Source organism: Leucopleurus acutus, assembly GCF_964270905.1.
Source record: "Leucopleurus acutus genome assembly, chromosome: 14".
NCBI classification, from domain to species: Eukaryota; Metazoa; Chordata; class Mammalia; order Artiodactyla; family Delphinidae; genus Leucopleurus; species Leucopleurus acutus.
Genome location: NC_139156.1, coordinates 78,944,679 through 78,969,894, shown reverse-complemented (window position 1 = coordinate 78,969,894; position 25,216 = coordinate 78,944,679). Strand labels below are relative to the sequence as shown.

Here is a 25,216-nt window from a genome sequence, read left to right as displayed (position 1 = left end):
GCTCTCCTCGCTCCCCAGACCTAAGAGCCGTCAGAGGTCACGTTGCCCATCAGGCCATGTGACGGTCTGTTGGTTGTGTGTGACCGGGGGCAGACAGGGAGGGACGTGGGCCGAATGTGAGCCCGGCTGGCTCCTGTGGGCCCAGCCCCGGCAGGACCACAGCCCTGTCCTGATGAGACGGCATCACTGTCCGCACAGAGGCCCTGGTCCTCCCAGCTTTCAGTCGCACAGTCTACTGACATGACCTTGGAGACACATTTCACTCACTCGACAAGTGTGTTCTTAAAATTGGGGTGAAATTCACGTCCCGTAAAATTAACCATTATAATATGTATGACTCAGTGGCATTTAGTACATTCACATTATTATGCAACGATCACCTCTGCTCAGTTCCAGAACATTTTCATCCCTCCAAAAAGACCCTCCACGCCCACTGAGCAGCCACTCCCTTTCCCCCGCTCACCCCAGTCCCTGGCGGACACCGATCTACTTTCTGTGGACTGGCCTGTCCTGGATGCTTCCCATCAAAAGAGTCATACACTAAGTGACCTTTTGTGTCTGGCTTCTTTCACTCAGCACGACGTTTTCGAGGTTCATCCATGTCGTAGGGTGTGTCACTAGCCCATTCCTTTTTAAGACTGGCTGACGTTCCATCACAAGTGTGTTCCACAGTTCGCTTACCCACTCATCTGCAGAGGGACACTAAGGTTGCTTCAGCATGTGTTTCTGAGTGTCTGTTATTCCCTGGAGGCTGTGCAGATTGGGTGAAGGTCACACGTAGTTCCTGCTTTCAGGGAACTTGGTGTTGAACAGGGAGAAGAAGAGACCACGTAAATTCCGTCTCCATGGTGCCAGTGGCCCATGTGACTTAGTGACAGTCCTTACAGTGGTGACACCAGGTGCGAGATGTTTCTGATAGAAGATTGGGGGCTTAATTCACTCCGTCATCTCTGTAATTCTCCCTCTAGGACACACGCTTTAAACAGAACCAATGGCTTTGCTACTATTTAAGTGTAAGTCAAATCCTTTCGCCCTGCTTTGTTCACGGCAGCCTCTTGGGGTCCAGGCCACCACCAGGATGGAAAAGTGAAGCTGGGGGAGGGCTGGCCCCGGCCCTTGGGGCCATGCGGAGCTGTGTCACCCCTCCCACGACAGACTTGGTGGCATATGTTGCTTCCTCTTGGGTTCTCCCTGCTCGGGGTGGGACATTCTCAGTTCCCTTCATTGCTTCTGATGGGATGCGGGTTTGTCCCTCACCGTCCTGGTCATTATCCCAGGTGTCTCCATCCAGTGTCCTTCAGTGAGTTGGGGGTAGCGCAGCAGCAGAGCCGCGTCTCGCTCCCTGAGAGCAGTTTCTGTCACCACGTTCCTTCCCCTGGAGGAGGTACCGCCGGCAGTCCTCTTGGGCAGGATACAGGAGCATCCTCTGACCTCGTCTGAGTCTGTTTGGCTGCTACAATGAAACACGACAGACTGGGCAGCTTCAACACCAGGAATTTCTTTTTCCTCTTCTTTCTTTCTTTTTTTTTTTAACAATCCATTGCTTTCTTTTCTTTCTTTAAAATTTTTTTATTTTATATTGGAGTATAGTTGATTTACAGTGTTGTTAGTTTCAGGTGTGCAGCAGAGTGATTCAGTTATACATATACATATATCTGTTCTTTTTCAAATTCTTTTCACATTTAGGATTATTACAAGATATTGAGTCCCCTGTGCTATACAGTAGGTCCTTGTTGGTTGTCTGTTTTATCTATAGTGGTGTGTATTTGTCAGTCCCAAACTCCTAATTTATCCCCCCGCTCCACCTCTCCCCTTTGGTAACCATAAGTTTGTTTTCTATGCCTGTGAGTCTGTTTCTCTTTTGTAAATAAGTTCTTCTGTATCATTTTTTTTAGATTTCACATATGAGTGATATATTTGTCTTTCTCTGTCTGACTTACTTTCCTTAGTATGATAATCTCTGGGTCCATCCATGCTGCTGCAAATGGCATTATTTCACTCTTTTTTATGGCTGAGTACTATTCCATTGTATATATATACTACATCTTCTTTATCCATTCATCTGTTGATGGGCATTTAGGTTACTTCTATGTCTTGGCTATTGTAAATAGTGCTGCTATGAACATTGGGGTGCGTGTACCTTTTCGAATTATAGTTTTCTCTGGATATATGCCCAGGAGTGGGATTGCTGGATTGTGTGGTAGCTCTATTTGTAGTTTTTTAAGGAACCTCCATACTGTTCTCCATAGTGGCTGCACCAGTTTACATTCCCACCAACAGTGTAGGAGGGTTCCCTTTTCTCCACACCCTCTCCAGCATTTATTGTTTGTAGGCTTTTTGATGATGGCTGTTCTGACTAACACTAGACACTTCGCTCTCTCAGGAGGCTGGTCGCCTGAGGGCAGGGTGTCGGTAGGGTCGGGCTCTGGCAAGGGCCTCTTCCTGCTTGCAGACAGCCGGCTTCCCGTCCCGTCCTCACGTGGTAGGGAACAGAGGGAGGCTCCTTGGGGTCCCTTTGATAAGAGCACCAATCCCACCCATGAGGACTCCACCCTCTTGACCTAAGTGTTCAGAGGCCTCCCCTCCTAATACCATCACAGTGGGGGTTAGGATTTCAACCTGTGAATTTAGGGCGGACACAAACATGTAGTTCATAAAAAATACCACACTGCTCCCAGCAAGGGCAAGAGTTCCAGGAAACCTCAGAATTGTCCTTCCTTCCGAGGCAGAAAGTTATTTTCTGGAGGGAAAAAAAAACCCTGAGGCCTCTTCACTACCTATTCTGTAGTTCATACATCATTTGCCGAGAGGATTGGGCTCCAGTGGCGAGCCATGGCCCAATGCTGCTGCAGCCACACGAAAGCCTGAAGCCTTGGGGCCCGGCTGGCTGGTAACCCAGCTGAGCTTCCTCAGTGGGAGAAATGTATCTTCTGTGCTATGGTGTGTTACCTTATTTAAGCCTTTACCTTATTTAAGCGTTTAGAACAATTATGGGCAGGGCCCTGGCAGGTAAACTGTGAACTGCCATCGTGGCAGGAGCAGTTCAGAAACATCGTACCGAACATGGTACCTTGTGTGGCCACAGCCCTCCCTCCCGCAGAGGGAGACGCCTGCCAGGGAGGCTGATGGGCGTTGTTCACCTCCACCTGCACCAGTGAGGTGACCCGGGCTGCCCTGGGGGCGGCTGGGCCCACGTCCCTCCCCTACAAGTCAGGCCCACCCCCACTTAGAAGCAAGGCTGCAGCGATCCCTGTGGGGCTGGGATCCCTCTGGGAACTTCGTGTCATCGTTTTGAAAGGAGAAGTTACCGTGATGAACATTTGTACTGACCCTCTTATCTTACAGGGGGACCCTGAGGCCCAGGAGCGTAAAAGAGAGTTTATCAGGGGTGAGCAAAGAAGCAGGTTCAGGGAATTCCCTGGTGGTCCAGTGGTCAGGGCTTGGTGCTTTCACTGCCGTGGGCCTGGATTCAATCCCTGGTCCGGGAACTAAGATCCCACCAGCCGAGCGCGGCCAAAAAAAAAGGCAGGTTCATGGCAGTCTGGCCAGCTGCGCGCCCCTGAACCCAGACGCTCGGGTAGCAAGAGATGACACAGGAAAAATCAGGGCGCCTGAAGGCCAGCGTTCAGTGTGTCGTCAGGTGGCCTTGAGGGCCTTTGGACAGGCGTGCCCTCCAGGGTGCTGCTGCCCGTCGTGGGTGGTACCTGTGGGCCTGACTTGACCAGTGTGGAGCCCAGAGTCTGCGGGGTGGCCTGGCGGGTGCTGGTGATGTTGGATGGAGGTGCAGTTCAGTTGATAGGGACAGAGAGGCTCTGGTGAGCCGCCAGGTGTAGGAGAGAGGAGCTTGGCTGGACCCCTGGGAACTGGAGCAGGAGAGGAGCCTTCAGGAAGGGAGGCGGCAGGTGGAGACGCCTGTATCCCGCGAGACCTCATCCCTTCATCATTTGCAAAGGGGTCCTGAGACTACAGGGCAGAGAAGTGTGAGGTTGAGCTCCTGCCTTCGTGGGGCTCCCAGGCTGACTGGGGATAGGCTACACACACACACACACACACACACACACACACACACACACACACACACACACACACACACACACGAGCCTGAGGAGGACTTTCCAGTGCTGATTGGGGATAGGACACACACACACACACACACACACACACACACACACACACACACACGAGCCTGAGGAGGGCTTTCCAGTGCTGACTGGGGATAGGATACACACACACACACACACACACATGCGCGCACACACACACACACACACACACACGAGCCTGAGGAGGGCTCTCCAGTGCTGACTGGGGATAGGATACACACACACACACACACACGCCTGAGGAGGGCTCTCCGGTGCTGGCTCAGCTGGGCAGGAAGGGCAGCAGAGCTCTCAGGAGAGCGGGAGAAGGCTGAGGATGCTTCCAGGGAGTTCTGGGCTTTACAGAAGTTCAGAGGAGAGGCAGCATCATTGTTGGTCCCGAGATCACAAATGAAAGCAGCTCGCCTAAGTGCTGGGGGGCCTCTGTCCCGATGGTCAGCGTGAGGCCAGGCAGTGAGTAGGACTCGCTCCCTGAACCACGCACGTGCCAAGTTCAAAGACAGGAGATGACAGGGTGAAGACCTGACCTTGGGAGCCAGTCACCTCCCAGGGGCCTGTCACACCTGCCCAGGTGGGGACACAGAGCAGGCCTTGGCTCCAGGCTGCTGCACCCAGAATGACTTGGCATGGACAGCATACTCCTTTTTCTATCATGGGGTTCCGTGGCTTTTTTTGAGGAAATTTTATTTTTCATTGAAGCGTAGTTGATTCACGGTGTTGTGTTAGCTTCAGGTATCCAGCCAAGTGATTCAGTTATACATATACATAAATCTATTCTTTTCAGCTTCCTTTCCCTTATGGGGAGTAGAGTTCCCTGAGCTGTACAGTTGGTCCTTGTTGGTTATCTATTTTACGTATTCTGTGGCTTTAAAAACAGGGCCAGTGTCTGCAGACGTAGAGACATCATCGCCGCCCTCGCTGTCTTAGAGAGTTGACCTTGCGGGGATTGCTATGCAAAGGGAGACGTCCTGCATTTGAATTCAGCGGGCTCCAAAAATTTAAAAACTGCAGGTTGAGTCACCCTGCTCTGGTGAATGAGGATGCTTAGCATGTGGAAACACAGACTAAGGACTGTCACCCAGGGCGACCAGGGCCTCAGGGTTTGCATAATTTCCCCAATATATCAGGAAGTGGCCAACAGAGAGGGATCACAAGTGCAAATCGTGAATGTGTCAGTGGTTCCTAAACTTCTTGAGTACGAAAGTTCCTTTTATGGTCAAGAGAGCATTTATGATCACAGTTTAGTAGCTGTGCATTTAGAATCGTGGTTTGAGAGCGTTTGCAGGGACTGGTAGTAATAATATAGCAGCAGGAGGGGCAGCAAACACGTAAATGCTGAGATAGTGTCTGGTAGGTGGCAGACATTTGGCTGAGTACTCTTATCTGTGGTAATTCACCTAATCTTCACAAAAACCTATGAGATGGGCACTACTATTAGTCTCATTTTACAGATGAGGTACTTGAAGCACAGAGAGGTTAGGTAACTTTTCTAAAGTCACACAGCTGATTATTGGTGGAGCCAAGATTCAAGCCCAGGGGAGCCAGCTCCGGAGTCCACACTCTTTTTTTTTTTTCCAAGTTTTTATAATATATACATATACATTTATTTATTTATTTATTTATGCATAACCCGCCCAGCATGGGTTGCAGGATCTTAGTTTCCTGACCAGGGATCAAACCAGGGCCATGGCAGCTCCTCCATGAACTGAGTCCTAACCACTGGACCGCCAGGGAATTCCCCAGAGTCCACACTCTTAACCATCTTTAGGCGTCTCTCTGCTGGAGATGGACACACAGCTGTGACCTGCAGACGGTGGAATACCCAGCCTTAGTGAGAACGCATGAATGAGAGCCAAGTGTCTCAGCATCGATACATTGTAAATACCTTGTGACAGGTGAACAGACAAGTTGCAGAAGCGTATGGAAGACATTGATTCGAACAAAGTGAGAAACCATGCAAGATGGGACTATATATTGTTTATCCTCGTAAAAGTAGAAGCCTGCTGGCTATCAGAACGCCAAAGTCAGGTGGCCATTCCCTCTGCAGAGGAGGGAGGGATCAGAACCAAGGAGAGAGACGCTGGGGGCTTCAATGGTGTCTTTTTATTTATTAGAAATAAAATGAACTGGAGCGAACAGGGCAGTGTCAAAGGTGACTGAACTGCATGGTGGGTAGTGAATTTTGGTTACTTTATTTCTTTGTGTATATGTGACATAGTTTATAGTAAAGTTTAAACCTACTATAAATGCGTAACATTTTCAAACGAATTTGCATACATACATTTAAAAATAGTATGTGAGAGAGAGAGGAGGAGGAGGCAGAGATTGGTTTAGACATGCGTCTGTGCTTGGTGCACACAGAGTTACAGACCTTCTTGGTTACTGTGAGGGTCTCCAGGGGCCTCAGCCCCCGGCGGGACCACAGACACAGAAGCAGGTGTGCAGCCTGGGCCTGGGGTCTGGAGCCTGTTCAGGATGGGAGGGTTGTGAAGTGTCCACCTGCCTGTTTTCTTCTAAAGGGGCAGCGCTTCAGGAAGAGGTGGCACCGAAGCGGAGACTCGGTGACACGGGTCATGCTCTGGGGGGGTGGGGGTGGGTGTGGAATTTATAAAGCAAAATGGCCACATAGAGAAATTGTGAATAAAGTGCAGGTCTGGAGGCATAGCGCTTCATTGAGCTGTCACGGACGCTGCCTCTGGGGACAGAAGAGGTTACTTTTGTTTAGTTTCTCTGAATGCACATGGGTCACTGTCATCCCCACAAGGAAGAGCCTGGGACGTTTCTGCCAGAAGCAGCCAGCATACTTCATTAGGAAAAATGATTGTAAAGCAGCAAAGGCCAGCTGGGGTTGGTAGGAGGAAAACACAGGCAAGCAGGACTTCAAAGGGTGGGAACAGAAGGGGTGAGCCGTTCAGGGGCTGTAATTTATGAGGGGAGGGAGGCCGAGGGCAGCAGCTGCTTCTAGAACCTTTGTACTTCTGTCACCCGTGTACGTCATAGGCGGCTCTCTGGGCCCTCCTGCGTCATCCGGGAGGTGGCGGGAAGGGCCTGGGGTTGCCCAGAGGGCACAGAGCCCCACGGGTGGGCGGGAGGGGGGCTGGGAACAGAGGCGGGCTCTCCCCACCCCAGCCTCCCTCCCTGGGGCCAGCTTGGGGGTGGGGACGTCCTCCCGCTTCCCCAAACTGGAATTAAACATTCAGAAAGTCACCTGGCTTTCCCGTCCTGGGCGTCAGTTCTAGGTAGGACTCCGCAAGGCCGTGGAAATGATGCTGAGACCGACAGGAATGGGTGCGGGGAAGATGCTTTAGTCCCACAACAGGATGGGAGTTTCCATGGAAACTGCTGCTCTGCCCCTCTCTCTTGGCCGCACCCCTGCCTCCTGCCTCTCCTTCCCTCTGCTCTGCCATCCCGGGGGTTCCCGGGGCCCAGGCTCCTGATCTTAAACCAGGTCCTAGTGCCCTTGAATAATCTCTCTCGCGTTTCACAAACACATTTTTAAAGAGTAGCTGATGCTCTAGAATAGCCTCCCCGCTGCCACTTCCTCCTGCCTCCCCCCACTTCCCCTCCAGGCCCCTCCCCATCTGCCCAGCCCCCCACGGTTATACAGTACTACTTCTGAGCAGCGGCTGGCACCCTGATGGTCCCTCACCCAGGCCTCTCTCTCCCCCTTTGCCCGCCTACGTGCCACTGGCACCCCCGGGCCAGCTCCTTGCCTGCTGTTCTGCTCCTTTATGTTGACTGAGACTAGTTCACACTCTGTACTGTTCTCCATTTAAAGCTCTACATCCACAGACTTGCCCAACCATCACCACCATCAATTTCAGAACATTTTTTTTATTGAAGTATAATTGATTTACAAGGTTGTGTTCATTTCTGCTGTACAGCACAGTGATTCAGTTATGCATATATACACATTCTTTTTCATATTCTTTTCCATTATGGTTTTTCACAGGATATTGAATATAGTTCCCTGTGTTCTACAGTAGGACCTGTTGTTTATCCATCCTACAGATAATAGTTTGTATCTGCTAACCCCAGACTCCCAATCCGTCCCTCCCTCACCCTCACCCCCGCTTGGCAACCACAGGTCTGTTCTCTATGTCTGTGAGTCCGTTTCTAGTTCATAAAAGTTCAGAACATTTTTCTGTCACCCCCAGAAGAAACCCTGGAGCCCTTAGCAGTCACCCACACTTCTCCCCAACCCCCCAGACCCAGGCAACCGCTAAGCTACATTCTGTCTTTGTTTTCCCTGTAAACATACACCTCTGTTTTCACCTTCTCTCTGAACCCCTAGTCCAGGCCCTTTGTCTCTGGTCCCCCACCCCTGCCCCCCTCTAAAAGCACAGCTCTGATTTCAGATTGTGTGGCTTCTACTGAAAGCCTTCTGATTCTCTTACAGGGAAGTGCATGTGCCTTACCTGACTAAAGGCTGCTGCCTGGACTTGTATCCTAGCCTAGCCTGCTGTCCACCTGGCCCACCCCAGGGGCTCCAGGTTCCCCGCAGGCTGTCTCACTTCCTCACAAGTCACACCCCCCTCACACCATGTCTGTATCTGGTTGTAGTTTCTGGAGGTCAGGACCAACGTTTCCTTATTTTCACAATTCTGGGTTCCAGATCTGGCGCTGTGTCAGCTGAGCTGTCACCAATACCACCAGTCTGAATGTGGGGAGAATTTGAATTTTTGTCTGACCTCACTTGTTCCCCAGCCACTCACAGGTCCCTGTCGTCCTGCCCTCCCATCTGGCAGGTCTGGTTTTGCAGGGAGCCAGCGGAGCCCGCACTGTCCGTAGCAGGGGCTGTAAGATGTGAAGGAGTAATTCGTCCTTGTCTGCCTCCCCCTCAGGAGCCCTGTCCTCCTCCCAGCCGGATTCCTGCTGAGGTCAGTGGGAGCCAACGCAGACTCTAGGAGATGGGCAGCCCGATAAGAGAGCAGGAGTCAGCCCCGGAGGGTTAGCTCCACTTCTGGGCACTAATCAATCTTCAGTGAATTTCCCTGGAACACAGACAGGAGTGGGGGAGGGGTGAGTAGGAGAGATTTAGAATTTTTTTTTGAAAACTTGGTCCAGACATTTATGTACTGTATTTAATGAGGGCAAAAATGACGCTGCAATTAAATGTATACTGTGTCAGTTTAAAATGCCAGGAATTTAAATGCAACTTTGAGCAACTTAGGTTTAAGGATTAACTTGAGGACAGGGCAGAGTTTCTAAGCACAACTTGCAAAGGCCCAGGTGAATTCAAGACATAGACAGTTGACCCTTGAACAACATGGGTCCGCCTAGATGTGGATTTTTTTTCCACAGTGGATACTACAGAACTACATGATCTGCGGTTGGTTGAATCTGTGGTTACAAGGAAGCCGCCTTTATGCTGTAGGCCCATGATAAATTCTACTTGGATTTTCACCTGCATGGAGGGTCAGGGAGCCCCTGACCCCCTCGTCGTTCAGGGGTCAGCCGTAATTGCCACAAATTATAAAGAGTGGACAGAGCGTTTACAAATCATGGCTGAGGCTTTGATTTTGATGTCGTTATCTGTCACCGTGGCTTTCAGCTTAGAGAGGATCAAATGGTTTATTTCGTGTCAGACTGTCCCCTTACCTGGTGATGACTTTTCTCCTCCAGGCTGCGATGTGGACTTAATGAGGATCTAAGTTTTGCGGGGTTTCCCCATCTTTTACAGGATGGGGCTTTGGGTTCCTTTTGGGGTAGAATGCTTTGACCTGGGGGACCCCTTGATTGGTGTTCACAGGGGTGAAGGCTGAGTATGATTTTAAAGTTGTGATTTTTTCTTGTTTGTTGTTGTGATTATTATTATTGCTGTTATTAAGGCTGCAGTGAACATTCTACCTGTGCTTAGCACCTTTAAGGGCAGTGTTTCCCAAACTCTGTTCCCTGGAACACTCATTAGGTACACCTTCAGCGGCCAAATAAGTTTGGAAAATTGCTGCATACCTTGCGTTTCCCTTCAAGATTTACAACATAGAGTAATTAGCTTTTTAAAGGCTCTGGGAATTCTTGCAGGGAAAATCTAGGTAGCCTAGCAGTTTCTAAATTTGTTTGCTGACCTAACGCCTATTTCCAGTCACCTTTATGAATTCCCAGTTCTGTGGGCGCACCTTGAGAAACCCGGCCTCAGAGTCAGTTCTTACAAGGAGAATTATGGGGGCAAAGCATGTGATTGTTTATAAAGCTCGAGTCCTGGACCAGATAGTTGATCGTCATGGCTGGGAACCCTGACCTTCGCTGTGTTCCAGGAAGGGGCTTCTGGGGTCCAGGCTGGCCTCCCACCCCTGACTCCTTTCAGTGCATCATCCATCCGGCATGTACATTCGGGGCTGCAGGGACCATGGGGAGTAAAGACACGTCTCTTATTGTATTTATGGAGGAGGATGGTGCGCAGGTGGGCTGTGCTTCCACTCGGGAGGGGTCACTGCTTTTGCAACTCTTGGCTGGCGGTGTGGATCTGCAGGTCCCGGGCCCTGAAGACCCAGCGCTGGCCGAGTGGTGGCAGTGAGCTGGGTGCCCCATGGGCCACGGGTTGACCCTGATCCATGCATGTGCTCTCGTGCCGTCCTGGTGGGACCAGGAGCTGCCTGGGGGAGACGAGGCAGGATGTGGCCGAGGAACAGGAAGAGCTGATGTGCCCATCACGCGGCCGAGCCCCCGACCTGCAGATCAGCCCCCTGTGCCCAGACCACCTGAGCCCATGGCCTTTCTGGGTTGCATCTCCTCTTGTCATTTGCCCAGTCCAGGTTTTCCCTCACCAGTAGGGACCATAACCCTGTTGAAGGCAGAACGGGTCAAATTTTTCTTGCATCCGTGACAGCACTTTGCACCGAGCTGAGTCCATAGGACGGTACGACCTGTGGGTGGTTTCTGGGAGCCCAGCGATGGCCCTGTCGTATAAGAGTCAACTGAGTTACCTGCCACCGAGTAAGCCCCCCAAGGGTGGCAAAATAGTAAAACGATATTTGTATATTTTGTCGACAAGTTCAAACACTTTTTAAAAAATTACTGTAGTTTCAATATCATATATCACTTATGTGTGGAATCTAAAAAAATGGGACAATTTAAGTTATTTACAAAACAGAAATACACTAACAGACATAGAACACAAAAATGGTTACTGAAGAGGAAAGCGGGGGGTTAAATTAGGAGTTTGGAATTAACACATACAAGCTACTATATGTAAAATAGATAAACAACAAGGACATACAGTATAGCACAGGGAACTATATTCACATCTTATAATAACCTATAATGGATAAGAATCTGAAAAAGAATATATATATTCATATATAAATATACACACACACACGTATGTGTGTGTAACTTAATCACTTTGCTGTACACCTGAAACTAACACAACATTGTAAATTAACTATACTTCAATTTAAACACGGTTTAAAAAATACTATAGTTTCTTCTCCTCCCTTTTTTTAACTTCCTGATGAAATTTGAATTTTTATTTATTTATTTATTTATTTTTTACATCTTTATTGGAGTATAATTGCTTTACAATGGTGTGTTAGTTTCTGCTTTATAACAAAGTGAATCAGTTACACATATACATATGTTCCCATATCTCTTCCCTCTTGCATCTCCCTCCCTCCCACCCTCCCTATTCCACCCCTCTAGGTGGTAACAAAGCACTGAGCTGATCTCCCTGTGCTATGCGCGGCTGCTTCCCACTAGCTATTTTACGTTTGGTAGTGTATATATGTCCATGCCACTCTCTCACTCTCTCACTCTCTCACCCTTCCCCCTCCCCGTATCCTCAAGTCCCTTCTCTAGTAGGTCTGTGTCTTTATTCCCATCTTACCCCTAGGTTCTTCATGACATTTTTTTTTCTTAGATTCCATATATATATGTTAGCATACGGTATTTGTCTTTCTCTTTCTGACTTACTTCACTCTGTATGACAGAGTCTAGGTCCATCCACCTCACTACAAATAACTCAATTTCATTTCTTTTTATGGCTGAGTAATATTCCATTGTATATATGTGCCACATCTTCTTTATCAGTTCATCCGATCATGGGCACTTAGGTTGCTTCCATGTCCTGGCTATTGTATATAGAGCTGCAATGAACATTTTGGTACATGACTCTTTTTGAATTATGGTTTTCTCAGGGTATATGCCCAGTAGTGGGATTGCTGGGTCATACGGTAGTTCTATTTGTAGTTTTTTAAGGAACCTCCATACTGTTCTCCATAGTGGCTGTACCAATTCACATTCCCACCAGCAGTGCAAGAGAGTTCCCTTTTCTCCACACTCTCTCCAGCATTTATTGTTTCTAGATTTTTTAATGATGGCCATTCTGACCGATGTGAGATGATATCTCATTGTAGTTTTGATTTGCATTTCTCTAATGATTAATGATGTTGAGCATTCTTTCATGTGTTTGTTGGCAATCTGTATATCTTCTTTGGAGAAATGTCTGTTTAAACCTTCTGCCCATTTTTGGATTGGGTTGTTTGTTTTTTTGTTATTGAGCTGCATGAGCTGCTTGTAAATTTTGGAGATTAATCCTTTGTCAGTTGCTTCATTTGCAAATATTTTCTCCCATTCTGAGGATTGTCTTTTGGTCTTGTTTATGGTTTCCTTTGCTATGCAAAAGTTTTGAAGTTTCATTAGGTCCCATTTGTTTATTTTTGTTTTTATTTCCATTTCTCTAGGAGGTGGGTCAAAAAGGATCTTGCTGTGATTTATGTCCTAGAGTGTTCTGCCTATGTTTTCCTCTAAGAGTTTTATAGTGTCTGGCCTTACATTTAGGTCTTTAATCCATTTTGAGCTTATTTTTGTGTATGGTGTTAGGGAGTGATCTAATCTCATACTTTTACATGTAGCTGTCCAGTTTTCCCAGCACCACTTATTGAAGAGACTGTCCTTTCTCCACTGTACATTCCTGCCTCCTTTATCAAAGATAAGGTGACCATATGTGACCATGTGTGTGTGGGTTTATCTCTGGGCTTTCTATCCTGTTCCATTGATCTATATTTCTGTTTTTGTGCCAGTACCATACTGTCTTGATTACTGTAGCTTTGTAATATAGTCTGAATTCAGGGAGCCTGATTCCTCCAGCTCCATTTTTCATTCTCAAGATTGCTTTGGCTATTTGGGGTCTTTTGTGTTTCCATACAAATTGTGAAATTTTTTGTTCTAATTCTGTGAAAAACACCAGTGGTAGTTTGATAGGGATTGCGTTGAATCTGTAGATTGCTTTGGGTAGTAGAGTCATTTTCACAATGTTGATTCTTCCATTCCAAGAACATGGTATATCTCTCCATCTATTTGTATCATCCTTAATTTCTTTCATCAGTGTCTTATAATTTTCTGCATACAGGTCTTTTGTCTCCTTGGGTAGGTTTATTCCTAGATATTTTATTATTTTTGTTGCAGTGGTAAATGGGAGTGTTTTCTTAATTTCACTTTCAGATTTTTCATCATTAATGTATAGGAATGCCAGAGATTTCTGTGCATTAATTTTGTATCCTGCTACATTACCAGATTCATTGATTAGCTCTAGTAGTTTTCTGGTAGCATCTTTAGGATTCTCTATAGTATCATGTCATCTGCAAACAGTGACAGCTTTACTTCTTCTTTTCCGATTTGGATTTCATTTATTTCTTTTTCTTCTCTGATTGCTGTGGCTAAAAATTCCAAAACTATGTTGAATAATAGTGGTGAGAGTGGACAACCTTGTCTTGTTCCTGATCTTAGTGGAAATGGTTTCAGTTTTTCACCACTGAGGATGATGTTGGCTGTGGGTTTGTCATATATGGCCTTTATTATGTTGAGGAAAGTTCCCTCTATGCCTAGCTTCTGCAGGGTTTTTATCATAAATGGGTGTTGAATTTTGTCAAAAGCTTTCTCTGCATCTATTGAGATGACCATATGGTTTTTCTCCTTCAATATGTTAATATGGTGTATCACATTGATTGATTTGCATATATTGAAGAATCCTTGCATTCCTGGAATGAACCCCACTTGATCATGGTGTATGATCCTCTTAATGTGCTGCTGGATTCTGTCTGCAAGTATTTTGTTGAGGATTTTTGCATCTGTGTTCATCAGTGATATTGGCCTGTAGTTTTCTTTCTTTGTGACATCCTTGTCTGGTTTTGGTATCAGGGTGATGGTGGCCTTGTAGAATGAGTTTGGGAGTGTTCCTCCCTCTGCTACATTTTGGAAGAGTTTGAGAAGGAAAAGTGTTAGCTCTTCTCTAAATGTTTGATAGAGTTCACCTGTGAAGCCATCTGGTCCTGGGCTTTTGTTTGTTGGAAGATTTTTAATCACAGTTTCAATTTCAGTGCTTGTGATTGGTCTGTTCATATTTTCTATTTCTTCCTGATAGAAAGGAAGGTTGTGCATTTCTAAGAATTTGTCCATTTCTTCCAGGTTGTCCATTTTATTGGCATAGAGTTGCTTGTAGTAATCTCTCATGATCCTTTGTATTTCTGCAGTGTCAGTTGTTACTTCTCCTTTTTCATTTCTAATTCTATTGATTTGAGTCTTCTCCCTTTTTTTTCTCGATGAGTCTGGCTAATGGTTTATCAATTTTGTTTATCTTCTCAAAGAACCAGCTTTTAGTTTTATTGATCTTTGCTATCGTTTCCTTCATTTCTTTTTCATTTATTTCTGATCTGATTTTTATGATTTCTTTCCTTCTGCTAACTTTGGGGTTTTTTTGTTCTTCTTTCTCTATTTGCTTTAGGTGCAAGGTTAGGTTGTTTATTTGAGATGTTTCCTGTTTCTTAAGGTAGGATTATATTGCTATAAATTTCCCTCTTAGAACTGCTTTTGCTGCATCCCATAGGTTTTGGGTCGTCGTGTCTCCATTGTCATTTGTTTCTAGGTATCTTTTGATTTCCTCTTTGATTTCTTCAGTGATCACTTCGTTATTAAGTAGTGTATTGTTTAGCCTCCATGTGTTTGTATTTTTGACAGATCTTTTCCTGTAATTGATATCTAGTCTAATAGTGTTGTGGTCCGAAAAGATACTTGATACAATTTCAATTTTCTTAAATTTACCAAGGCTTGATTTGTGACCCAAGATATGATCTATCCTGGAGAATGTTCCATGAGCACTTGAGAAAAATGTGTATTCTGTTGTTTTTGGATGGAATGTCCTATAAATATCAATTAAGTCCATCTTGTTTAATGCATCATTTAAAGCTTGTGTTTCCTTATTTATTTTCATTTTGGATGATCTGTCCATTGGTGAAAGTGGGGTGTTAAAGTCCCCTAATATGAATGTGTTACTGTCAATTTCCCCTTTTATGGCTGTTAGTATTTGCCTTATGTATTGAGGTGCTCCTATGTTGGGTGCATAAATATTTACAATTGTTATATCTTCTTCTTGGATCGATCCCTTGATCATTAGGTAGTGTCCTTCTTTGTCTCTTCTAATAGTCTTTATTTTAAAGTGTATTTTGTCTGATATGAGAATTGCTACTCCAGCTTTCTTTTGATTTCCATTTGCATGGAATATCTTTTTCCATCACCTTAGTTTCAGTCTGTATGTGTCTCTAGGTCTGAAGTGGGTCTCTTGTAGGCAGCGTATATATGGGCCTTTTTTTGGTATCCATTCAGCCAGTCTGTGGCTTTTGGTGGGAGCATTTAATCCATTTACATTTAAGATAATTATTGATATGTATGTTCCTATTCCCATTTTCTTAATTGTTTTGGGTTCATTATTGTAGGTCTTTTCGTTCTCTTGTGTTTCTTGCCTAGAGAAGTTCCTTTAGCATTTGTTGTAGAGCTGGTTTGGTGGTGCTGAACTCTCTCAGCTTTTGCTTGTCTGTAAAGGTTTTAATTTCTCCATCGAATCTGAATGAGATCCTTGCTGGGTAGAGTAATCTTGGTTGTAGGTTTTTCTCCTTCATCACTTTAAATATGTCCTGCCAGTCCCTTCTGGCTTGCAGAGTTTCTGCTGAAAGATCAGCTGTTAACCTTATGGGGATTCCCTTGTGTGTTATTTGTTGTTTTTCCCTTGCTGCTTTTAATATATTTTCTGTGTATTTAATTTTTTTTTTTTTTTTTTTGCGGTACGCGGGCCTCTCACTGTTGTGGCCTATCCTGTTGCGGAGCACAGGCTCCGGACACGCAGGCTCAGCGGCCATGGCTCACGGGCCCAGCCACTCCACGGCATGTGGGATCTTCCCGGACCGGAGCACGAACCCGTGTCCCTTGCATCGGCAGGCGGACTCTCAACCACTGCGCCAGCAGGGAAGCACTGTGTATTTAATTTTAGACAGTTTGATTAATATGTGTCTTGGTGTGTTTCTCCTTGGATTTATCCTGTATGGAACTCTCTGTGCTTCCTGGACTGGAGTAACTATTTCCTTTTCCATATTAGGGAAGTTTTCAACTATAATCTCTTCAAATATTTTCTCATTCCCTTCTTTTTCTCTTCTTCTTCTGGAACCCCTATAATTCGAATGTTGGTGCGTTTAATGTTGTCCCAGAGGTCTCTGAGACTGTCCTCAGTTCTTTTTATTCTTTTCTCTTTGTTCTGCTCTGCAGTAGTTATTTCCATTATTTTATCTTCCAGGTCATTTATCCGTTCTTCTGCCTCAGTTATTCTGCTATTGATCCCTTCTAGAGTATTTTTAATTTCGTTTATTGTGTTGTTCATTGTTGCTTGTTTCCTCTTTAGTTCTTCTAGGTCCTTGTTAAATGTTTCTTGAATTTTCTCTATTCTATTTCCAAGATTTTGGATCATCTTTACTATCATTATTCTGAATTCTTCTTCAGGTAGACTTCCTTTTTCCTCTTCATTTGTTAGGTCTGGTGGGTTTTTAATCTTGCTCCTTCATCTGCTGTGTGTTTCTCTGTCTTCTCATTTTGCTTATCTTACTGTGTTTGGGGTCTCCTTTTTGCAGGCTGCAGGTTCATAGTTCCTGTTGTTTTTGGTGTCTGTCCCCAGTGGCTAAGGTTGGTTTGGTGGGTTGTGTAGGCTTCCTGGTGGAGGGGACTGATGCTTGTGTTCTGGTGGATGAGGCTGGATGTTGTCTTTCTGGTGGGCAGGTCCACGTCTGGTGGTGTGTTTTGGGGTGTCTGTGGCCTTATTATGATTTTAGGCAGCCTCTCTGCTAATGGGTGGGGTTGTGTTCCTGTCTTGCTAGTTGTTTGGCATAGGGTGTCCAGCACTGTAGTTTGCTGGTCGTTGAGTGAAGCTGGGTTTTGGCGTTGAGATGAAGATCTCTGGGAGATTTTCGCCGTTTGATATTATGTGCAGCTGGGAGGTCTCTTGTGGACCAGGGTCCTGAAGTTGGCTCTCCCACCTCAGAGGCACGGCACTGACTCCTGGCAGCAGCACCAAGAGCATTTAATCCACATGGCTCAGAATAAAAGAGAGAAAAAGTAGAAAGAAAGAAAGGATAAAATAAAATAAAGTAAGATAAAATAAAATAGTTATTAAAATAAAAAATAATTATTAAGAAAAAAAAATTTTTTTAATTAAAAACAAAACTAGGGCTTCCCTGGTGGCGCAGTGGTTGAGAGTCCGCCTGCTGATGCAGGGGCCACGGGTTCGTGCCCTGGTCTGGGAAGATCCCACATGCCGCGGAGCGGCTGGGCCCATGAGCCATGGCCACTGGGTCTGTGCGTCCGGAGCCTGTGCTCCGCAACGGGAGAGGCCACAACAGTGAGAGGGCCGTGTAACACACAAAAAATAAATAAATAAAAACAAAACTAAACAAAAACGAACGGACAGGACCCTAGGACAAATGGTGGAAGCAAACCTATACAGACAAAATCTCACACAGAAGCATATACATACACACTCACAAAAAGAGGAAAAGCGGAAAAAATAATAAATCTTGCTCTCAAAGTCCACCTCCTCAATTTAGGATGACTCGTTGTCTATTTAGGTATTCCACAGATGCAGGGCACATCAAGTTGATTGTGGCGCTTTAATCCGCTGCTTCTGAGGCTTCTGGGAGAGATTTCCCTTTCTCTTCTTTGTTCGCACAGCTCCCGGGGTTCAGCTTTGGATTTGGCCCTGCCTCTGCGTGTAGGTCGCCGGAGGGCGTCTGTTCTTCGCTCAGACAGGACGGGGTTAAAGGAGCAGCTGCTTCGGGGGCTCTGGCTCACTCAGACTGGGGAAAGGGAGGGGCGCGCATGCGGGGCGGGCCTGCGGCGGCAGAGGCCGGCGTGACGTTGCAGCAGCCTGAGGCGCGCCATGCGTTCTCCTGGGGAAGGTTTCCTGGATCCCGGGACCCTGGCAGTGGCGGGCTGCACAGGCTCCCGGGAGGGGGGTGTGGATAGTGACCTGGGCTCGCACACAGGCTTCCTGGTGGTGGCAGCAGCAGCCTTAGCGTCTCATGCCCGTCTCTGGGGTGCGCGCTGTTAGCCGTGGCTCGCGCCCGTCTCTGGAGCTCCTTTAAGCAGCGCTCTGAATCCCCTCTCCTCGCGCAGCAGGAAACAAAGAGGGAAGAAAAAGTCTCTTGCCTCTTAGGCAGCTCCACATTTTTCCCGGACTCCTTCCCGGCTAGCCGTCGTGCACTAACCCCTGCAGGCTGTGTTCATGCCACCAACCGCAGTCCTCTCCCTGGGATTCGACCGAAGCCCGAGCCTCAGCTCCCAGCCCCGCCCGCCCCGGCGGGTGAGCAGACAAGCCTCTCGGGCTGGTGAGTGCCGGTCGGCACCGATCCTCTGTGCGGGAATCTCACCGCTTTGCCCTCCGCACCCCTGTGGCTGCGCTCTCCTCCGCGGCTCCAAAGCTTCCCCCCTCCGCCACCCGCAGTCTCAGCCCGCGAAGGGGCTTCCTAGTGTGTGGAAATCTTTCCTCCTTCACAGCTCCCTCCCACTGGCGCAGGTCCCGTCCCTATTCTTTTGTCTCTGTTTATTCTTTTTTCTTTTGCCCTACCCAGGTACGTGGGGAGTTTCTTGCCTTTTGGGAGGTCTGAGGTCTTCTGCCAGCGTTAAGTGGGTGTTCTATAGGAGCAGTTCCACGTGTAGATGTATTTCTGATGTATCTGTGGGGAGGATGGTGATCTCCGCGTCTTACTCTGACGCCATCTTCCCCCTCTCCCGCCCGTCTCCTCACTTTGATATCTGTGAAGAATTCTCTTTTTTAAAAAAAAAAATTTATTTATTTTTGGCTGCGTTGGGTCTTCGTTGCTGTGCACGGGCTTCTCATTGTGGTGACTTCTCTTGTTGCGGACCACGGGCTTCAGTAGTTGTGGCTCTCGGGCTCTAGAGCACAGGCGCAGTAGTTGTGGTGCACGGGCTTGGTTGCTCCGCGGCATGTGGGATCTTCCTGGACCAGGGCTTGAACCTGTGTCCCCTGCACTGGCAGGCGGATTCTTAACCACTGTGCCACCAGGAAAGCCCCCAAAATTCTCTTGATTATTTAAAAGCAAGATCCTCAAGTACTATGAATCGTAAGAGCGTTTTTCTGAGAGCATGGTTGTAGGTTGCATGAATCAGTATTATTCAGAATTATCAGTAACAGAACTTTGGAGTGATGTATTAATCTATGTCTTATTCCTAAGGGAGGTTGTTTTATAACTTTTCTCCTTCTCATGGACTGCAGAGAAATACCAAAGGTGACGTGACTTGCCTAAAATCCCACGGGAACTTGTCAGAGAACGCTGAGCTCAGGGCCCCTTTGACGTAAGGGCAGTGTACTCACGCCATCTCTTTGTGTTTTTACCGGGTACTTTATTTGTGATGTGAACCCCTGCTTCTTACCTCCTTCCCAAAGGGATTTAGGACAGAGACAAAACTCATGTCACAAACAAAATAATTCCTCCGTAAGTTTGGAATGCTCCCCTGTGAAGCTCTGAAAATGTGTTTTTAAAAAGCGGGGCGTGGGTTTGCTTATTGTAAAGTCTGTAGGAATGTCTGCGGTTCCCCTCTCACCCAGATGTTGATTCTGAGGATTAGAGTCCTCAGTTGGTGGCACGTTGTTGTAAGTTTGAGGCAGGCGTGAGCGTGAACGTCGTGGGGTGCTGTCCGTGGACTTGGAGCGTCCCCCGATCTCTGTTCTTGGCACTGTACCTGGACTCCTGTGGTGTCATCTCATTGCTGTGATCAAGTATTTCCGTGCGTTTGAAATGAATGATTGCAAAGCGACTCAAGAATAATAGGTCAGGCAGTTTTCATCTCTTTCGTATTTCCTACGAGGCGGTCTTTGTGCTAGCCAAACCTGAATCCGAATCACTCGCTCGGGGTGGGCCGTCTATTAAAATGCAGATTCCTGGGCCCCAGCCCAGACCCATCAGCTTGGCACCTCGGAGGGTGGGGCTCTGGGATTTGCATCTTTAGCAGGTTCCCTGGGTGATTCCTATGCACGGATAAGTCTGAGAATTACTACTGAGGGTCCTCAGAAGAGTGTCTTTGAAAAGGTTCCCGGGGGAATGGCTGCTTCTATTGCACGTGTTTTGTGGGAATCGGCCCCTAGGGTCACTTGGAGGCTCGCTGCCCCTCGTGCCATCTGTCTACATCTGCAGACACGGCAGGGCACTTGGACCCACTGAGGGCTTTCCCAGCATTGTGTTCGCATAGCCCTCCAGCAGACTGATTCCTCACTGCTCCTCAGACAGGAGGGCGACAGTATGGAACCCCCGTGAGCCCCCATGCGTTCCAGGGCTGCCTGTCCCCTCCTCCCGTGTCGCCAGGACCGTGCTCTCACTCCCCACCCTGTTTTCCCCTTGTCCTTCCCTCCTTACCACTCAGGCAAGGCTTCTCCCCCTTAGACAGGTGTCTGGGGGCTGAGTAAATCCCAAGGCAAGTACCAAGGGCCCAGAGGGCTGAGGAGAGGGGAACAGCGCGTGGCGGAAGATGGTGGGCTCCCAGCGGGACATCGCAGCCCTCAGGGCCAGCAGGAGGAAAGGCGGGGTGCCCAGGGCGTGTTTGGGAGCTCCGTGCAGAGGGAGAGCCTGGATGCAGGGAGCGCAGGTCGTCTGACCCTCGCGGTCCACGGCAGGAGCATCTCTGCAAAAATGTCCTCACTCCTCTCCTCTTCCACACCCTTCCGTTCCTCCTGCCCGTGCTGCCGCCACCCGCTCGCAGACACCGGGGGTCAGGAGAGAAAGCGTATGGGCACCTGCACGGCTGCTCCAATGCACCCCGAGCCAGACGCTGACCGGTGACCGCCCTCGGGGCTCCCGCGAGCACACACCCACCCCGTGGGAAGAGCCGCGTGTCTCGTGGGGCTGGAGCCTGTGCTGACACCTGCTTTCCGTCTCCCCTTCGAAGGCCTTCTCACAGGCTCTGCCAGGCCAGCCTCTGCCCCCCACATGGGCCTGTTAACAGACTGTGCAGGCTGCGAAAATCTGGGGAAATTCCAACAGGCAGCATGTCATCGAGTTTGACACTCCTGTAGTCCAGTGGGCTGCAGAGTTTGAGGCCTGAGTCGATGGACACACGTACATTCAAACCACATTCTTTTGGTGCCAGTGAAAGTCCTAATAAAGTGAGAGTGAACTGTTTATCTCTGGGGGAAGTATGGACTGAAATACAAAATTTTTTTTTTTTTTTTTTTTTTTTTTGGCCACACTGTGCAGCATGTGGGATCTTAGTTCCCCGACCAGGGATTGAGCCCACGCCCCCTGCATTGGAAGCGTGGAGTCTTAACCACTGGACCACCAGGGAAGTCCCTCAAATATAAATCTTAAAATAAGGGACGTACTGGCTAGTGGTAGACCAGTAATACCTTAAAAAAACAAAACATTTTAACCATTTGTAAATACTTTTCCTTTTAAGTTTCAAATTAAATTTAAATTGTATGCACAGCCTAAACAATGTTTAGCTTCACAAACTTTCTCACAAAGCAGACATCTCAATTTCAGAGGCCGCGCCCCAGTGCCCAGGCACCAAGGGAAAGGGGAGTTCTAAGCAATGATATCAGTTTGTCAGTGTCAGCAGATTGTGTACCCAACTTGCTGTGTTTTTTTGTCATTGCAGGTGATTTTTAAAGCCAAGTCAAAATATTCTCCAGAATTACTCAAATACCGGTAAGTTCACCCCCCGCCCCCCGCCCCCCGGGACATTTCTCTGTGTGACAGCAGGTGACCTCAAGGTTTGCACACATCACTCCTCTGTGAGCTGCCCGAAACCGGCCTGCTTGCTGGGTGTCGCGTTCACTGCTCACTGAATCACCGCTTAGCAGGCCTTGCAGCATATTGGCCATGATGAGAAGAAACAAGAGTCTGGTAGGGACTTCCCTGGCGGCCCAGTGGTTAAGACTCCCAGCTTCCACTGCAGGGGGCGTGGGTTTGATCCGTGGTCGGGGAACTAAGATCCCACATGCCGTGTGGCATGGCCAAAAAAGAAACAAGAGTCTGGTGCCTTTCCTAACCCAGGAGAACGGAGAGGGGAAGTAAGTCTCAGTCGTGCATGCGGCATCTAAACCTTTCCGAGGCGCTTGCGAGGTCAAGGGCCTCAGCAGAAGGAAGGCGAGCTCCCTAAAGATGCCCACGGGGCCAGACATCCCCCTTCCTCCCCTCTGGGTGCAGGTGCAGCTCTGGTAGAGCCTTGTGCCCAGGCCCTGCCCCCTCCCCCTGGTGGCCTGACCCCCAGTCCCTGGCTGCCGACTGCTGGCGGGCTCTGTTTCTGGAACTCACCAGTGAGGCCCATACAGGGCTGAGCAGGAGAGGCGTATAATCTGGAAGGGGAGGCTTTAAATCACATGCCGAATTGATGGCAGGAGGTAGATATGCATGTTTTTCCTGGGGGTGCGGGGCGGGTCCATCGCTTTCCCCAAGTTTTCAAAGAGGCCTATTGACTTCCCAGCAGCAAAGAACCCCAGTGGCTTCAAGAATGGTCAGCCTTGGGGGACTTCCCTGGGGGCGGGGTGGTGGTGGGATGAATTGGGAGATTGGGATTGACATGTATACACTAATATGTGTAAAATAGAGAACTAATAAGAACCTGCTGTATAGAAAAAAACATAAAACAAAATTCAAGAATGGTCAACCTTGGGCAGAGGGGGAAGGGAGACAAGGTGTTCAGAAGGTGTGAGATGGGCACCACGTGAGCCAAGGTGTCCTGATTTCCCTGCCTGGGAGAGCTCAGCTGCCTAGGTAGACACTTCTGGAAAGGTGGCTTTGGCCACTTACCTTCTAGAGTCAAAATGAAATTTTAGTTATTTTGTTACTTTACAAACATGTAAAAATGTATACATATTTTATTTAAACATGTATCATCTTAAATTTACAAAGACTTTTATTTAAAATTCTGAAAGTATATGTTTTTCTTTTTTTTTTTTTTTTTTGCGGTACGCGGGTCTCTCACTGCTGTGGCCTCTCTCGTTGTGGAGCACAGGCTCCGGACGCGCAGGCTCAGCAGCCACGGCCCACAGGCCCAGCCGCTCCGCGGCATGTGGGATCTTCCCGGACTGGGGCACGAACCCACGTCCCCTGCATCGGCAGGTGGACCCTCAACCACTGCGCCACCAGGGAAGCCCTGGAAGTGTATGTTTTGATCCTCCTTTTGTATCCCAGGAAGCTGAAGTTCAGAAAGTTAGGCGATAGTACATGGGCCAAGATACAAGTGATGAGACTTGTGTGCTGTGTGTTTGTTTTTGTTTTTCATCTGATCTTGATGTTTCCCTTCAATGCTTTTTAAAAAAAATTTACTTATTTATTTTTGGCTGCGTTGGGTTCTCGTTGCTCCGCGCGGGCTTTCTCTAGTTGCGGCGAGCGGGGGCTACTCTTCATTGTGGTGCGCAGGCTTCTCATTGCGGTGGCTTCTCTTGTTGCGGAGCACAGGCTCTAGGTGTGTGGGCTTCAGCAGTTGTGGCAGGTGGGCTCAGTAGTTGTCACTTGCAGGCTCTAGAGCGCAGGTTCAGTAGTTGTGGCGCACAGGCTTAGTTGCTCCGTGGCATGTGGGATCTTCCCAGACCAGGGCTTGAACCTGCATCCCCTGCATTGGCAGGCGGATTTTTAACCACTGCGCCACCAGGGAAGCCCTTTACTGCTTTTTAAAAAAATTTTTTTGAGGTATATTTGATTTACGATGTGTTAATTTCTGCTGTACAGCAAAGTGATTCCGTTATACATATACACATTCTTTTTCATATTCGTCTCCATTATGGCTTATCATAGGATATTGAAAATAGTTCCTTGTACTATACAGTAGGACCTTGTTTATCGTTCTGTATGTAATAGCTTGCATCTGCTAGTCCCAAACTCCCAATCCATCCCTCCCCCAACCCACCTTGACAATCACAAGTCTGTTCTCTGTGTCTGTCCCTTCACTACTTTTGAGGAGTTCAGTTCATGTTTCTGCCAGACTATTTGTCTGGGACTTCAGAGTCTACCATGGAATGATGTTGCTTCTAAGGACAGTTTAAAGTAGCAATACTTTACAGTCAACCCTCCGTATCCACAGATTCCGCACCTGCAGATCTGGAGGGTGGGAGGGGGCTGACAGTCCCTTATGTGACATTTACGACACTATTCTCTATAGTGGACTTGAGCATCCTTGGATTTTGGTATTGGCTGGTGATCCTGGAAGCTGTCCCTTGCAGATACCGGGGGACAGCTGTATTAGGAAAACTTGGGGACGTGCAGGAGGAGGAACATTAGAAATTAAGCTTGCACATGGGCCTCAGTGGAGGCTGTTTGGAACGTGAGTCGACTTGGACAGAGGCAGTGGCTCGAGACAAGCGCTTTTTTTTTTTTTTTTTTTTGCGGTACGCGGGCCTCTCACTGTTGTGGCCTCTCCTGCTGCGGAGCACAGGCTCCGGATGTGCAGAGGCTCATCCTCTGCGCCACCAGGGAAGCCCGACAAGCGCTTTTAAAAAATATATATTTCAAGGATTATTTTCACAGATGATTATCATACAGTATTATAATGTATTATGTGCAAAATTCCATTAAAAAAAATTTACAAAAGGAAGTACGACACGGTATGTGTTGAGGGTTCTAGATGTACAGCAAAAGCTTAGAAAGGGACAAGGTACAAAGCCAACCAAATTAGATGACTATGCATCTTTACACAGTACAATAACATGTTTTTGTAACTACCTGTGTTACGTTGATACGAGACCCTCATCCTCTGTGCAAACTGCCCCCCGCCCAAGGAGGTTTCGTAAAACAGAAATTTAACTTCACCACACATTCTACAACACAGGTGGGCTTTTTGGTGCATTT

At 47.7% G+C, this 25,216-nt stretch overlaps 1 protein-coding gene across 1 annotated transcript in view; it reads left to right on the top strand.

Annotated features, from left to right (window-relative positions):
• The window catches only part of GPR137B (G protein-coupled receptor 137B), a 52,325-nt gene that overhangs the window by 5,826 nt on the left and 21,283 nt on the right, over positions 1–25,216 (top strand). Inside the window, exon 2 of the mRNA XM_082854555.1 lies at positions 22,026–22,075. Within this exon, the coding sequence (XP_082710681.1) occupies positions 22,026–22,075 (50 nt within the window). The remainder of the gene's footprint in view (positions 1–22,025; positions 22,076–25,216) is intronic.